This window comes from Venturia canescens, chromosome 1 (genome assembly GCF_019457755.1).
Source record: "Venturia canescens isolate UGA chromosome 1, ASM1945775v1, whole genome shotgun sequence".
Taxonomy (NCBI): Eukaryota; Metazoa; Arthropoda; class Insecta; order Hymenoptera; family Ichneumonidae; genus Venturia; species Venturia canescens.
In genome coordinates, this window is record NC_057421.1 from 7,274,757 (window position 1) to 7,292,500 (window position 17,744).

Here is a 17,744-nt window from a genome sequence, read left to right on the forward strand (position 1 = left end):
GCATTTTCTCAGAAAGCGTGACAAGTGGGTCGAGTCTCCCAGATGCGGTGTGCACGAGTGAGAAGCGAAAAATATTTGTATATTCCACGTTTTCAAAAATAAAAACACCATCACATAACCTCAAAATTGATTGAAAATAATGATCACTGAAGGACACTACTCACGATATGATTAGATGATTAAACTTTTAGGATCTTGGCATTCACGATTATTCAATTTATTAGTTTCCGGGTAAGAATTTTTCGACAACTCAGCACAACATTAATTAAATCATTTTACATTTGCGCGAAAAAGAAATATAGTCGTGTGATTGTACTGTTCAAGTACTGTTGTATAAACGTTTCTTACCGGTTGCAATGGCCGCACAGCACATTGGAACGTGACGTTATAGAAAATCAGCTGATGATGCGAGTTCGTATAGCGCAAAATTTAAATGCGATTATGGCGATCTACAAACGGACAGAAGAACGATGTAAAAGTGAAAAATGTGTTTCTGCAAATGGGAAAAATAAAATTTTCGGCATTTCGAGATAGCTCATAGTATCAAAAATTTCAAATATTAAACAATTTCATTTAAAAAAACCTTCAAAAATCTGTATAATTTGATGCAAACAGTTTGATGCGGTGTCCATACGATAAATTTCATTCTTCCCAGTCAAATCGTTTTCAAGAGTGTATAAAAGGTTATGTGTACAAAAAAAATCAATTAATCTGTTTTATTATTTGTTTTCTTTTTTTTTCACAGGAAATCACAGCATGACTATTATGATTCGGTCGGAAAATTCAAGTTTCCGTCGCAAACATTTCGTCCGCGAAGCACCATAGTCACGATTCTCTCCTTTTAATTTTATTGACGAATTAAACTACAAGCACTGTTCTTGTTGTTTTCGTTTATACTAATTTTTGTTTTTTTTTCATCATAGTTCATTGTTCCAATTGATTCACCTCTGTCGTCACGTTTTCGCTTTTTATTAATTTAATAATTTAATAATAAACTAACAATTATTACCCATAGACAATAGTATCTGTTGACTTTTCTTTTCGCGATACTTATTAATTACAATAGCATTTTTTTCCATTTTTTTTTTGTTCGATTAACTTATTTTTTCGTTTTTTGTTGCATTTTTTTTTCTTTTCTTTTTTTTTTTCTTCGTTTAATTGTATTACGAATAAATAGTACGTGTCTTCTCTCTTTTTAAGATTGCAAATCAGAGGTTTCAAACGTGGTTACACATTCACATGTACTGTCGTAATTTTTTTCTTTCTTTCTTATTCGTAGTATATCGATAGATCACAAAGCGGAGAAAAGTTACTATGAATTAATTTTTTTTTTTCTTCAAAATAATACATATACATATATATATATAGATATATATACATATTTGTATGTATATATATTCACATATATTTATATAATTATTATCGATCGTTAATTTATAATCTGTCACTGATAAATTCATATTGAGTCGATTATGGTACGTTAGCGTAAATGTTATAATTATTATTAATATTATGTACAGGAACCTAAACGATGGTTTATCTTTCGGGCGGTTTACAGTCAACGGAATGCAACACTTCTTTCGACGTTACGTTTTTCTACGTTAACAATTCATCGGATACGGGGGATTAACTTTGAAGTAATATCAATGGCACTTATATTCGGATAAGCAACATTTTCTTGTTTTTTGTTCCTCGCCGTTCTTTCAATTCATTCGTTTTATTCATTAATTTATTTGATGTTTTAGTTATTTTATTTTCTTTCACTTTATTAAATTCGTATCTATTAAATCTCGCGTTTTTAAATTGAAATCTACATCAATATTTTTGTTTTACGGTGCAAACGACGCTAAGTTTCGCAATTGCAATAATTATGCTGAAAAGCTTTTGGCATACAAATGAATTTGTAGCTGATTAATTGCACATACTTTTTAATTATTTTTTTTTTATATTCTCATTGGAAGCGAATCAATGTACAGGCTACGGTTCAGTTTGTTATGCTTTTACACGTCTTTCTCTTTCTTCTTTTCGAGTATCAATACTGGTCAGTCGCTAATAGGTATAATAATAATAGTAATAATAATAATATAAGAATGATAATAAGAATAATTAATAATTGTTAGAATAAATATCATTAATTTGGCATACGGTAAAAATCTTTTCGTGTTTTTTTCTTTTACTTCTTTTTCTCACGTGTGATGTTCGTATAGAATATTGCACTGAAGCGAAAAGCTATGCGAAGAAAAGAATCTCAATCGTAAAGCATGTATAAAGGAGAAAGAACAAATGGAGAGAGTATTTAAAAAAAAAAAAGTGTAAAAAAAAGGCAAGAAATACAAACACCGGTTGACCGGCAGGAAAGTTTCATTTCGTAGCACGTGTACATTTTTCTTCGGGTGACTAGATTTTGATTATTTAAACGAACAAGTGCGGAGTTGGTGCAATAAAAAATGAGCTAATTCTCTCGTTTTGCGCTCGAGCTGTTTTTTTTTTCATTGGCATTTCTCCATTTTTTTGTTTTTAATCGGTGACAAAATTTTGTGTGCGTAAGCTCAGCGCTTTAGTTGCGAGCACGCGCACCATACGATAAAACGAGAAACAAGCGATAACTGTTAACATCTACTGTATATTCATATTGCTATTTGCAATTCGATTCTTCTTTTTTTCTCCCCGTCTCTTGCTCCTTTTTTGGTATATGTTTCAATTATTCAACCGTCGAGTTACTTTACAAACTCCACTTTTCCAATACGATTAACGACATAGGTTTGGTATATTAGTTATAAAATTTACGCTTTTCACGCGCACTCGTGTTTTTCTTGTGTTTTTCATCATCACGGAAAAAGCTATTGTTACAATTGTCGATTTGGATCGTTAAGGGCTTCACTTTATCCACGAACTCTATAAACTGACTAGCGTCACGTAGCTTGCCTTATCGTGCTTCAATCTCTCTTCCTCACTCTCTTTCTCTCCCTCACCCTATTTCACGATTCATATATAACTCGGCTACATGTAACCCGGCTTTTATATACACACACATATGTATATTTATGTATATATAAATATAAATATACATACATATATATATCTACATACATTTTCGTTTTTCAATTATTTTTTAGTAAAGCAATGTTACGTGTATTACGTTTCGGTTTCTGTTTTGCTTTGTGAATGTCGATACACCGGTTACTTCTGGACCCTACGAATAAATATACGTTTTTCCCTTAGATCGAGAGAACATCCAAAAATTGTTGCATTCTGTTGATTTTAACGGTGGGTCATCCGAGACTAGCATACCCGCCCATTCAAACATTTTTTTCTCTCCTCTTCACATCGCTTTCCTCGTTTTTTTTTTATGATTGCATACATCTAATAAAAGTCCATTATTTTTTCTATCAGAGAAATCGTAATCTTTCTCTCATTTTCGCGCGCGCTCTTACAATATCGAACTGCAGTCAAGAGTTGACTTTGGGAGATTTCATCAAATTTTCAATTGTTTTTTTTCTCGTTCGTTTATAGTTTTTTTTTTTATCATTATTAATATCTTTTTCGAGGGAGAGCATCACTCGTTCACCGAAGAGTAATACGCTTTTATTTCTTTTGCTTTTTTTCTTTCATCTACTTCAGTGCATTTTTGAAAGAATCTGTGCAAGTTTTGTGGGTCATTTTGTTCTCTCGTACGCCATTAGCTTGAAATTTCATTAACACCTAAGAGAGCATTAATTGAAAGGAAATGAGCACATCAGCGATTAAGTTCGCTCACGTTCTTTTATACGATCACTGTGAGAGAGCAATTTAAATAATAATGATAATAAACAGCCGTATAACGCGATTCACAGGTTTTTCGCGTCGTTACGATCGTTCGATCGTAAAACCGATAAAATCATTGATCGTACCGAATCTTTTAGCTTTAAACTTAATGGACAGATAATACAGCCAACGCGTATGCGTTGTTGAATTTCCTGAGTTCAGGCTGTCACTAAATTCGAGAGCAATTAACAAACGTAACTTGTTTCATACAAGGATTATCAATGATTTTCCTTGAGGCGTTTATACTATTCGATCGAAAGGATAACCTGCCTCGCGTTACGCACCTTTTAACCACATCGATCGATCGCACTATAAGATACCACGTTGTAAAAACGATGTATTATTTGTTCGTTCGTTTTTTTATCTTTCTATTCCGTAGCTGGGACTGGAAATATTTCGCTTTTTCCTCAGCTATAAGATCCTTGAGTTTCTCTCAACTCTTGGTCAGCTTCCCTTTCATCGTGTTCTTTTTTGTTGTTGTACCGCTTCGTTCCATTCTTCTCGTTCGATTGAATTTTTCTTCTGCTCCAGTAACTAGAAAGGCTCTGTACTTATTTGATCCAAAAAGGTATCACATTCCTAGTTGGCTGTGGTAGAACATTGTTGATTGTAATGCAAACAAAGACTCTTGCAGAATCCACTCGCTAAATCTCACGACTCTTTGCTGATTACCGCTGCGTCAGGGACTGGTCTGAATCTACGGCATCTGCAGCAATAAACATTTCGGCATACATCAAATTTCGCGTTTTATTTTTCAATTGATTTTTCATTTTTTTGTCTCTTACTTTCATACTGTTTGTATTTACGAAATTTATCCAGTTGATTTGTGCTTTACTTACGAACATTTGGAATCTTACCTGAGAGATTTTTTTGCGTTGTCAAGAAAACTAGTTTCGTAACGAATATGCTTTTAACAAAGGCAGTAACTACGATATTTGAAGTGAATCGAACTACATGCTTCAAAGGTAAAATTCCTCGTGACTAAACTATCGATTAATAACACGCAAGATGCACAATAAAATTAAACATAACTCTCTCTCTCTCTCTCTCTCTGTCGGATTGTTACGAAATATTTTCTAACATTGTTAATCAATACAAACCTCACTCGTGTCAGTTTTACGCAAATTAAACATAACCTTTGAAATAAAATGTTAATGGTGAAACAAATAAAAATGGAGCAACGCTTGGATGAATTGGACTTTTGAAGGTTCGTTAACTTTGGATATTTTCGATCACATGCCGCTCAATGATTTTTTTTAATTTCTTTTTCATGAGAATCATTTTGACCTCTGTGGGAAAGGAATATCGGGAGTTTATGAAATCCGAATTTATAATTATTTTCTATTTACTTTGCAAAAATGTGGGAAACGACGAGACTGAATTTTTTCTGCAGTTGTCCCATCCAACAAAATTCCATTGGTCTAAGATTTGAAAAATTATTGTCATCTTTTTGTGGACTCATCGTTGTTAGGCATCGCTTTTGTCTTCCGAAATTGACTTCATAACAATGAGTATTTCGTTATTTTACTATTTTCATTTATCGTATTATTTTTTCATTTCATTTCGAAGCATTGACTGAGATTTCCTGTCGAGATCTCTAAAAACTTTTAGTGTAATGTTAACGTGGCTTCATTGTTTTTTTTTTTTTTTTTTAAATTTCAAGTTCTTTAAACCGATAACAACTTTATCAACAACTAGCGAATAATTTGAAAATTAGCTTACTTCTTCTAATGCTATGTAGAAAAATTGATTTTTTTCAAAATCACTATCTATGATTGTTTCTACTCCATTGAGAGTTGAAAAAATATTGGGAAATTCGCGTCCACGACATTGACATAAAAATACATAAAACGCGGTGTTCTTGATACGTCAGAACAGCACTTGACAATTCAGAAAGTTTTCAATGGGCAGATCATTTAAGAAAAATTTTTCTGGTTTCTTTTTAGTTTATTGCGACTCTAATCACGATACCGAAGACATTGGTTCGTCGAGTTTCAGAGCAATGAAGTTAAAACGTGTATGTCGGGTTTTTGGACAAAGACGTTTCTCTCTAAAACTTTTGGAATGATCGTAGTTAATAAAAAAAATTCTAGAGAAATCTTGAAGAAAACTTTCCGAATTATCACGTGACCGTAGGAAAAATTATCGTTTCAACGCCGGTATTTTTAGAGAGACAAATCTTCCGGAACTGCACAGAAATAGCAAAAAGCAACAATTTTTCCGAGAATTTTATTTGTGGAGTTTTTTGCGTATTTTTTCGTCGGAATCAACGCTAGCTTATTGATAATTTTACTGAAAATAAAAAAACCATTGAAGTTCATTCGTTCTGAGAATATTTATGGCGAGTTAACCTTCATAATTTGCGAAAAGTATCTATAATAAAAACGACGAGTACTAAAAAAACTTGGTTCGTTTTGAAGAAATTCTGGAAGTACGTAATTCGTGAACTCTCGTATCAACGGGTATTCCAGCCTACAACGGTAATAATATATAAAAAAAAAAGAAAGGAAAATGCGTCGAGAGGCAATAAAGAATGGCAAAAATAAAAAGAAAAAAGATAACTACATGGTGGAGAAAGGTATGATGATGAACTAGCATACCTAGCGTTATTCTCAGCCATGTGAGGCGGTAGCGACGAGGGTGGTGGGGGTGGTTGAGAGTTCGGTGGACCACTGCTGTCGGAGTCATTGTCACTGCTCTCCTCGGTTCTTTTACCTGAATCGAGTAGATAGGAGGGCACACCACGTGGATAAAATCTCGGTAATACCTCCGAGGTTGGTCTTCTTTGTGGTCTCTGGAATCGTAGATTCAGTTGAATAGCATCAGTCACGTATTTCTCGGACTGTCGGCGGCGTCTCAGTGCTGGAGTGCAACCGGTAAGATTTTCCTCCTCGGTCGAGCTCGTCGACGTTAATGGTGGCACGTTAGGGCGTGCGTCCGGTAAAGTGGCGCATCGCCTCAGTGTCGGTGCCTCCGTATGTACTGACAACGGTTTACCCTTGATAGCTAAAAGTTACTGGTGTTAGTAACGCTAAGAAGCACAAAACAAAGTAATATCGCCAAATCCAACTATAAAAGCAATCGTATGTATATTCAACTTGTGACTTTCGTATTTTTGCAATTAACAACAAATAAGAAATGAACATTAAACTTTTAAACTACTTCGAACAATGACATTTCTTTAAATGAATCTTTCAATACGAGCTAAAGTAACGATTGGCCGGTCACTGATTTGCTGATCGCTTTTTTCTCCATTTTCTCAATGATTTTTCACTGGAGCGACAATATTACGAATAGCTGACAACGAAGGAAGGAATTTTCAATTTTCTTGCTGCGAGGCGATCAACAGACAGATTCATGGCTGTATAAATATTACTAATGAATTTTCACATAGTGCAAATACTCTGAAGCATTATGCGATATAAACATGTGTGTATACAACTATCGTATGCTTGCAAACTTTCGTTAAATCCCGACGGAGCGGCTTTTCAAAAACTAGATTTGAAAAATGTAAAAAATAAAAAGAAAGAAACAACGGTAAAACGGAACAATTGTAGAAGATAAATAATAGAAATAAAGAGCTCTCAAACAACTGACTAACCGATATCACGATCCTTTGTTTGTTGCACTATTTGAGCTGGTGATTTTTCGATTTCACTCGCCGTACCAGTTTTCGTGTTTTGCGTTGTATTTGTCTCCGGCGTCGATTCCGATAATGAGCAACGTGGACTTTTCACAGGAATTGGTATTTTGCTAAGACTACTGTGCGCTTTGCTCATCGTCTCACGTTCTTTATTGTCTTTGGACTCACGATGCGACAAAGCGTGCGAAATCGAAGACGATCCAACCGTCACGCATGATGCTACTTTTGTTAAACTGTTGTTCCCCGTTGCCGCGCGGTTCTCCGTCGCGTCGTAGTAGACCGATGTCTCCTCGGCTCCGGGATTCGGACTTGCCGGACTCCCGGCAGTTCCGTTCGTCAATTTTTCTGTCAACAAACGAGTATTGAGGCGTTAGCGATTTCCTGGAAACTCGTCGCTCCGCACGTATTAATTGACGAACGACTTCGATGGAAACGTACTTTGTAACGGCTCCTTGTCGGCACTCGTTTGTACAACGGTAGCACCCCCGGTCGAGTCGACCACTCGAATTTCCAGTCTTCCGGCAACGGCCTGCTCTTCCTCGTCACCGACGGGAGTAGTAGGGACGGTTTTGGGCGATGCGAACGCAACTGCTGGAACACTGGCTCGCCTCGGTGGCGGACTTCTCCTTGGCTCGTCGTGACGGGTTGCCACATTCCTCATAACGTCCACCTCGTACAACAAATCATCGAATAATGCTTGCTGTACCTGAAACACGTGAAACAAGAAGTGAGAAAACGAATTTCAGTCATTTCATTCTCTACGAATTGACCAAATTTCTCTACAATCGTTCAAACGAATTGGTACCATCGTCCTGCACACGATGGGATGAACCATTGAAAATTTTCCCTTGATGTCAATGTTACGAAAAAACATATTTTTATAACTTACCAGGGGCGCTTCGAGATTAGCACGAACGTGTGGCGCCAGCGCCGGTACGCTCCATGCTCGTGGCAAAGCTTCTTGAATATCCGGATATTTCTCGATTCCCGTAATGTTTAAGCATCTGTGGGGTACACCGGTTCTCGGGGAATCCTCGCTTATCCGAGAGAGAGGATTTTGAGCAGTTCCCAGGGCCGTTGTCGCCACTGTTACTAATTGCTGCTGAGAGACAATTGGCGTTACCGATATCGCCTGACTACCCGATGATTTAACATCAGGACATCCGGTCGTCGGTGTGATCGTAGCTACAGCCTCACTACCAACTGTGGACTAGATAGGTCGTGTGTTAATAGCTGTCAAATTACTAACTCGGACCAAACGTGAGGTAAGCAATTAAAAGCAAAAAAAAAACATTACGGAGAGTTGAACATCGTTGTACAAAGCGTGCGATCATGCGTGCGGTGAATTTTTCGTAATTTTGTGGAAAAATATCCGCAATGGGTCTTGTTTGCAGGAGAAAAATATCGTTATTATTATTCATTACAATATACAGTACAAGTTTTTCTTCAAAGTACAAAATGAACATTCGTTCTCAATACTTTTGTTTCACAGGCTTTTAAAGCCTGCAGTTTTCAGTATCATACTTTTATAAAAATCTCTAAATCGCTCCGGCTCGATATTGAAATATTGTAACGAAGAAAGAAAAAAATTCCTTGAGCATCTGGAAACATAAAATTAAATCGGTAACAAGAGATTTTTTCTGCTTCCAGCGGCAGAGTTCAAATGTTAATACAGTCAATCGATATTGCTCTCGACTTCGTGGGAGAGCCTAGAATTTCATGATCCATGAAACCAATTATTTTGGAAATAATCCTTTTTCATTCGATTTCGGAATAAAACTTTGTTCGATTTATGTGAAATCATAACTTTGGTATAAGTGAATCGGAAAAATAACAAAAATACAAATTTTTAATACAATTGTACGAGAAACAGGGAACGCAGATTACTCAAAGTTACGAATCACTTTTCCAGACCTGCTGTGTGCGCATAAAATAAAAAAAAATCAACAATTCGTGAGAGCAGAAACTAATTTACTCGAAAGCCAAGCTCTACAACAAGCAGCACGCGTTCCAAGGCAGCGGAAGGTTAATAAAAAAAGGTTGAGGAGAAGAAAAAATTGTGCAGCTTCCAGGACTCATAGCAAAAGTGAGCGCAAGCATATATTCGCAGTGGAACGCCTAGAAGTGAGGTACTCAAGCGAGGATCTTTATATAGGTCAGACGAGGCTAGAATGTTAAATTAAGCTTTGCATAAATAAAATAGCATGAAGCAGACGATTTTTTTATGACCCTTGGAGATGATAATTTGCAGTTAGTCAATGCTAGAGTTCAGGAAGATTCTAAAATATGCATTTCGAAATATCACGCAAAATGTCAAATGTTTTTTTTCTGCGGGACACATCCTGTTTTTAGAGTAATAAAAATATTTGAAAAAATAAAATTTAATGCCATTTTCGTACGGAATTTGAATATTTTTTAAGCACGTCAAACCAAAAATAGCGGATAAACTGTACCTTCAAATTTTACATTATTTACTATTACGAATTCGTGCTCTTCAGCTAAATATTCATTCGATGAAACTTTAGAAACTTTATGAGCGTTGATTTTAAACGATAATCATGAAACGTTTCAAGTATCACCATATTTTAGTATCTTCTCATATCTTCTCATCACATATACACAAGGCAATAATAACTACGCGCCTCTGACCTTGCCGCTTTAAAAATTCTAGCTTGAATTACCTGAGGAACTATGGATGGTGGATTAGCACCCTTGTGTTCGGGACTCTGAAGATTTTCTCCCTTCCATTCGTTGTCAGTTTCCTCCGAGTCGTCGAACTGCGATTTCCATTGTGACGCCAGCGTCAAGCCACCGCCACCTCGTGTTACTTGCTGAAGGGCTGACACATTGTCGTCGTCGATTTGAGCGAATTGCGTTATCGAGCAGTCTCTCATTGCTGAGCGTCCACTCTTAGATTGTTGCCTGTAACCCGCGCGTCGTCTCGGTTCCCTGCTCAACGGTTCGCGTTGCTCGGTTACCTAAAATCAAGAGTGTCATAAAAATCAGTTTCCTTTCAAACTCGTGAGCCACGAAAATGATTCAAAATTGAAATAAAATAATAAAATGTTCAACTTTTTTATGCTCGAAAAAAATAGAAAAATTCTCTGAGAAGGATTGTTCACATTTCAGGCAGAAATTTAAACATCTGGTATGTTGAAAATTTGTAATCTTGGTTTTTAAATAAAAGTTGTTATTACAGTGAATTTTGTTGCCATTGAGTGAGTTGAGTGAACGAGGGAAAAGCATCAAAATTTTTACCGGACTCTGATTCCCGACATGTTTCGTGTTTGTGACATCGTAGGAGCAATACGAGGCGTCGACCTCGGTGTGTATTCTCGGACTCGGCGGTTCCCCGGGCGTAGTCTCAGGGGGTGGGACGACACGAAGTCTGGCAAAGGTTGCACCACTCGCTGATTTTCGGAGAGGAGCCGAGGCGTTTGCTACAGTTTTGGAGCGCGCTACTTCCGATGCCGAACGCGCCGATGCCATGAGAGCGTCGCCCTCGTTGTCGATTTGCTTCTCGACCGGTGGTGCGGGAGTCTGAGGTTCCACAGCCATAGATACAGCCCGTCGTTTCTTCGGTGAGCCTTAGAACGAATGCAATAAAAAGAAAGGATTTTTAATAAAGTACGAAAAAAATATTCTTTATTCTATAAAAAATGCATTTTTTCGCGGATTTTGTAAAAGCGTGGAAAAAAAATTGATGACGAGATTTTGGAAAAGTTTCAAAACAACGCTGCTGCAGCTCGCACTCGCAGGGAGCGAGAAAAATGATCGTCATTAATAAAATCTGCGTTTCGAAATCTCGTTACAGCTCGAAAAAAAATGAAGTGAAAAATCTAAAAAACTTCGTCCAACCAGTGAAATGTCGAGTCGAATAAAAAAAAGTCTTGGCTAACCTTGCACCGGTGGCGTCGCAGCGACTTGCTGGCCTCCTTGCTGATGCGTGTTGTCCGTTATCTGTATGGTTGCATTGCAATTTTTGTCCCGGCCATGATTACTTATTGCTGACGTAAGTGGAACAGGAGATCCCTCCGTTCCCAATATAATTCTGCATAAACTTTCGTAATCTATCTTTCCCTGCGAATGACGATTAGGGAAATTAACTCTGAACAATTGTCTCGTTTCCCAATTCCGCAGCAATATTCAGCATTAACGAATCAATGCATGATCTTTTTCAGCCATTGTTTTTCATTTTTTTGTCGCACATATGGAGAAAGAACGAAGAATAAACGAAAAGAAAAACCGCGTGGGACATTCGAACGAATGTAGGACGAGACTCACTTCTTTCCTGTTGTCCGGCTCGACATTTTCTTGATTATTCGTATCAACGTTTGGCGTTGTGGGCGCCTGGTTGATTGTCGTCGCCGTCATCAGAGCCGGGGTCGCTGTGACCGTTGGTAGCGACCTCGTCGTCGGTAGACCCTCGTTCGCTACCAAAGGCCTCTCCCAGTCGTACGGATCGCTCGCCTTTACACCACGACGCTTCATACAACGCTCGAACAGACTCGCCAACATCGTGTAATCGGGCTTATCCGCATACTGCAAACTCTGCACGAAAAAAAAATATTCAAATATTAACATTTTTCGAGAAAAATCATTTTTCCTCTTGAAATTATGATACCAATATTCACGGATACGCTCTAAAATCACTCTCTAAAAATTCGAATAACTTTCATTCTATTATGACAGTTATATTATGACTTTTTTATTCTGGAATCGATCAGTTATTGACGAAAGTATTAAATGAATATTTTGTCTGGACAGGGAAAATATTTCTTTGAGTGGATATAAGAATTGAATAAATGATAAACTTGAGCGAGTCAAATTATTTTAATCGTTATCAGTATTGAATAGAGTTTTATGTATCATGATTTATGTCAACACAAATGAAGCACGTATATGTCACGAGTTTCCTATCTATTGACGAAAATCAATATGAAGTTTCCAAGTTACTTATGCGAGGCCTGTGGGACGACATGCAAAAATCGTAAAACAGTGTTCTTACTTTTTAAATTGGCAGTAAAAAACAGTGGGTCGCTCGTACGCGGTTCACGATGCGGCAAAGGGTCAAATGAACATATTGATTTGAACTCTCAGTAAAAAAATGGAATGTCCATAGCTAGGATTCGGTGGAAGCATTTCCATCGTTAAGGTATTACTGCAATCGTAATGAAAATGGTCCAAATCATTTGCTCAATAACAATATCATTAAAACTTTTAATTCTATTCAATTTACTGAGAAAAAGGTAAAGACTGCAGACAGAAAAACACTTTTTTAAGATCGGACTTAAAATTCGTGCTCGAAATGTGATTGCAAATACTCTCGGTCCGCTCTCGGCAAGGGAAATAAAGAGATGTGATTGCCGGCACGCTGGAAATAATGATCCAGTACAGGACGTTATGAAACCCGAAGAGGACGGGAGGAAAAAACATTTTTTTTATGACGTATGTTTTCAATGCTAAGTATATATGCTTCCGGAAGACCTTGGCCTCCTTCGGCACATAGAACACGGTTTGAACTGCGGCCAAATAGTTCGCTAACATCTTCTTTTCCCGAATGACTACGCGTTACGCCTGCGAAACTTAATATTCCCATTTTTCACACGTACCACCGACCACATTTCACTTCGCTTTGCTAGACCTTTTTTTCGCTCATGTCTCGGAAGAATATCCTACTCGTAATATTGCTTTCAACGGTTTCCGGTCGAGCGAATATAGTTTGACCTCTTTATGTGCACCGACAGACCATTATGAAATCTACGGGACGCGAATTTAACGAGAAAACGCAAATATACATGCTTGAAAGTATTTACGATTTTCCAGAAGCCCGAACTAAAAAATCGGTATGCATAGATGAAAAATTCTCGTGAAGGATTTTAATTGAGTCAATGACTCGTGTCACTCAATATTATCACTCCGTTTCTGTATAAAATGCCACCGTAATAACTGGTGACTCATTTTCATCGTGAGTTAGCATATTTTTTTTTAATCTGAGAGTTTTACTCGTAAGTTTTTTGAAACTAGTTCCAGCGCTTAATGAAAAACCATGTTTTAACAATCGGTACTGAAAGTGCGTTTTGTATTTAGTAGTTTTTTTTCAAACTATTTTCTATTTTTTTAATTGCTGAAACCACCGAAAGTGAATGACGAGTATATGGCGAGGATGTTTTGTGAAATTCTTTCATTTATATTTCTTTTCAGATACCGGTCAAAAATTTGTGTAGCTGAAAATCATGGGTTCACGATGCATGGAAATCTGACAACTTTAGGCAAAACAAAATACTCGAAAAGCGGTATAAATATGCAACTTTTATTGCAATCCTCATTCCCTCTTCATTCTCTTGTTTGGCCCCATCATGCAATGCTAAATATTACCTGAATGTGTTCGAGGAAGACACGAAGATCAGAAGGCAAGTGCTTCAGGAGTAAACGGTGATCGTACTTTTCCTTCAAAGTTCCCACCTGCATTGTCAGAAAAAAAAAAACAAAACAATTATTCGTTATTTCAGCATTTTTATTTGAATTGCTCGAAGATTTTGAAAATTAAATTTTTCACGTACCTGCTCTTTGTCTTTGATTTTTCGCCATGGAAGTTGTCCGTTGACGAACTCAATGAGCATGTAAAACAACGACCATAGATCGTCGTGTCTACCCATTTCTTTATTCTTATGAGCATTTACGGAAGCGTATCGTACTGTACCACGGAAACCGGCGGCGGCCCGGGGCGGTCGAACGTCACCCGTACCTGTAGTGAATTGACGAGCCAGACCGAAATCCAACATGTATACCATACGAGTGTTGTACGGGTGACGACCGATAGAGAAGTTCGACTGGAAAAAATTTTTTTATTTAAAACTTCATCAGGCGGTAATAAGTTTAGAAACGAGCAGAGCCTTCAATTATGCCTGTTGGATAATGCTGAAGTTTGGGACGTTAGAGTCCAATGAAATGAACGGAAAAAACATTTGTAATTCTCCAATTTTTCATTTTACAAACCATTTGTAGAGGTTGAAAAATAAAAAATTGCAATTCAAGGAGCGAATAAAGTTGGAGGATTACAAATCGTTTTTTTTATCTATTTCATTGGACTCCAATGTCGCAAACTTCAGCGTCATCTCTTTGTTAGCACTGCCAAATATTGAACATTATTTTGTATTCAATTCTTGATCAACAGTTTTTTCGATGATCGGAAGCTGGAAGACTCTGTCAGTCTGATGGGCAAACTTTATTTTTTGAAATTTTATTATACATTGATGTGCTTGGAAAACGTACGATCTCAAGAGAAAAAAAATGGAAGTAAAACTTGAAACAATGAGCAGTCGAAAAATAAATTGGTAATTAAAATTGTAAATAAATGCAATTCTTGGGATTTCATTGATGAATTTTTTTGTGCTCGGAAAACTAATAATAGACACAATTAGTCAAATCAATGCGCAGTTGAAACGATGCAAAATTTTGTGGCCCCATGTTTTCGGAGCCTGATAACATAAACTTAGGAGAAGCACCTAATTACACATAAAAAATTGCATCAAATAATACACAAATTGCACAAGAAAATTTTGGATGGTTAGTATCCCTCGGAAACCAAAATTTCATGTTTTTCTAAACAGAGTTATCAAAATTAATGGTAAATAGTAAACTTACGGGCTTAATATCTCTGTGAAGGAAGCCCACTTGATGTATACTCTCTATTGCTTTTAAAATTTGAAGACCAAGGCGCAAAGTAGTAGAGATAGAAAAGGCACCTCGCGGCTGAGCTCTCCGCAATTCGGCCAAGTTTTTTCCCTGTAGTTGCATCACAACATAATTGAATCTGTCGTTTCTGCCGCACCCGATAAACCGACAAACGTGTTCTTTACCTGAGGAAAATTGAAAACAAAAAAGAAACATAGGGGCAACCGAATATTTTGACAATATGTAGAAATTCGTCAAAGAATTTTTACCCTGAAGTTTTTTTAGGACGGCAACTTCCATCTTAAGAACTTGTTTGGGTTGCCTGGCGGATTCAACCTTGAGGGCAACCTGTTCTTTGGTCATGAGATCCAACCCTTCGTAAATTTCTCCAAAGCCGCCGCCGCCAATTTTTCTCATCTGCGAATTTATTGAAAATTATTCGTTTCCAAAAGTTCATCCAGTCAAAACGATAAACAATTGAAAGGGGAAGAGGCGATTACGTTACTTTCAAAATAGAGCTGAAGTTCAAAATTCAACGAGATAACGAAAAAAAGTAGGCGAAAAAAAATGTCAGCTGACACGATCGATTTCATGAAGAAACCGCTGATACGATAAAAAAAAAAAAGACAACGCAATCTCAAGAGATGATACGTCAATGAAACAATTCAGTGCTCGAAAGAAATGAGATTTTTCAGATATTCATCCACTTCAACGCGTTACATGTTACCATAAATGGAAAAAAAATTAAATCAAATGTTCAGCACTTTACTCACGACTTTCCATCGCTCTTTGACCACATGGCCAGGCTGCAATAAATCCTCGCTTGTCATCGTGATGTTATTGTTCTGATCTGTGCTCTCGTCGCCTACATGTCTCAACACCAATTTACCCGGATGATTAGGATGCCTGTTCGGAAAATTGAAAAGAAAAGGCAACCCTTTAGCGAGCTAGACAACGAGTCTGCCATGACACACACGATGTTACAACGCGCGCGCGCGCGCGCCCGCACAGGGGCGCCTCCTCGTGTGTTTTCCGAGTCAGTTTCTCCCTCTCTCTGTACATTGTCCCACACACACCGGTAATGAAGTCCGTACAGTGGAATCTCGCTCAACTCGCTGTGTACCGTCACGGAATTTCTTTCGAATGAATTTTAACGATTATGGCACTAATAAATCTTGTCCTCATTCAAAAGAACATTTTTTGTAGCAAAAAAATAGTTCAATAAAAAATAAACAATATTTGTAAAATAAAATAGTTCGTGAAAAGTTCGTTGAATGGAACTCGATATTTTTGAAGTATGAGTGATTGATATGACTACATTATAGTGAATTGTTTACTCTCACGCGACGAATACGAAAAAGTATTTCATCAAGGTATCAGTCTCGCCACAGTTAACTCCTAAAAATCAATATTCGATAGTTCAGAAATTTTGCCAAATATTTCACTCTGATAACGTTACTTGCGTTGCATAAAAGTGTTAAAACTCGCAAAACTGGAAGAAAATCCTTGACATCGAACGAGAATTTTTTTTGCAAGTTTTTATTTATAAACAAAATTTGCCAGAAAGTCTCGAAGTTATTGCGAAAAAACTTAAGCTGTAATAGCACAATATCATCATTAATCATAACGCTGGAATGTCAAGAAAATATACAAGAAAATTCTTTCGCGAAACGATCGCCTTAACAATTGTTTAATTCCAGATTATTTAAACGTTCTCGAAATGAATAGGACAAGTGTAAACGAGCGCTCCCATATAACCTATATTTTATTATTCCACAAGTGTCGTGAAGGACAAGTTAAGGGAGTTTCCACTGTCAAACGCGCGTGAGAGGGTGGTGGTGGTGTTACTAAACAGTGATGAAAAGAGTTTTTTTTTCGATCATCATCTCGATCATTTTTTTTTTCATTTTACGAAATCATAACACACCGGCGGGTCTGCTCGAATTTTTCACCATTTTTTCTTTTATTTCCTCGAACGTAAAATCCCGTGGAAGAAAATAAAAACGAACGCGAGTGACTGAGCACACGCTTCTCGTTGTAAAATACGATTAACTGCCCACACACGAAAAAAATTTGATAGATTTGAACCTTAATATTTGCTGTATACGAGGCTGAGATGGAAAATTGGTCAATACACGCGAGGGCGCCCCCCGTGCTAGGCAGCCATTATTGCGTGCGAGCAAAGGGGTGCAGCCTAAGTTACCGGGGTTGCGCCTGTACATACACACACCTACGTATACACTTTCTGTACGTGTGAATTCGTTTTTTTATTTAAAGTGTGCGTTTGCCACCCTCGTCTGTCCCCCGCCCAAAAAGCTCATTTCTCATTCCCTTCTTTATCCCGGAAATGAATTCTTCAATCGTGCAATAACACCCACTTAATATCCACCCACCTATTTTTTCTTCGTTCTTCTCGGTAACGAAACGAAAAATTGAAATTCGAGACGCGAAAAAGGTTTTACTAAATTTGAAATATAGCCAAACACACGCTGGATTGTAAGACCTTCCGTTCTAATTATCCTGTACACACTTGTTAACATATATACACGTTAGAAATGACGAATAAAATTTCTCCATTTACGAAAATCCGATCGCCGAGCACACGCACGAGAAACAAATG

The 17,744-nt window shown here is 37.2% G+C and overlaps 1 protein-coding gene across 11 annotated transcripts in view; it reads right to left on the reverse strand.

Annotated features, from left to right (window-relative positions):
* Positions 1-201: 201 nt before the first annotated feature.
* Asator (tau-tubulin kinase asator) overlaps positions 202-17,744 on the reverse strand; it is a 27,871-nt gene continuing 10,328 nt past the window's right edge. For 6 of the 11 annotated variants that reach the window (XM_043434183.1, XM_043434180.1, XM_043434187.1 and 3 more), the window contains exons 2-15: positions 15,898-16,030; positions 15,394-15,541; positions 15,095-15,309; positions 14,011-14,280; positions 13,826-13,912; positions 11,732-11,998; positions 11,347-11,527; positions 10,706-11,034; positions 10,129-10,425; positions 8,337-8,657; positions 7,886-8,153; positions 7,406-7,792; positions 6,405-6,810; positions 202-4,510 (exon numbers count right to left, since the gene is read on the reverse strand). In XM_043434183.1, coding sequence (XP_043290118.1) covers positions 4,456-4,510; positions 6,405-6,810; positions 7,406-7,792; positions 7,886-8,153; positions 8,337-8,657; positions 10,129-10,425; positions 10,706-11,034; positions 11,347-11,527; positions 11,732-11,998; positions 13,826-13,912; positions 14,011-14,280; positions 15,095-15,309; positions 15,394-15,541; positions 15,898-15,954 — 3,288 coding nt within the window. In that variant the 5' untranslated portion in view covers positions 15,955-16,030 and the 3' untranslated portion in view covers positions 202-4,455. Of the gene's footprint in view, positions 4,511-6,404; positions 6,811-7,405; positions 7,793-7,885; positions 8,154-8,336; positions 8,658-10,128; positions 10,426-10,705; positions 11,035-11,346; positions 11,528-11,731; positions 11,999-13,825; positions 13,913-14,010; positions 14,281-15,094; positions 15,310-15,393; positions 15,542-15,897; positions 16,031-17,212; positions 17,448-17,517 lie in introns of those variants that run through there. The other 5 variants (XM_043434184.1, XM_043434179.1, XM_043434188.1 and 2 more) reach the window with 5 other exon arrangements.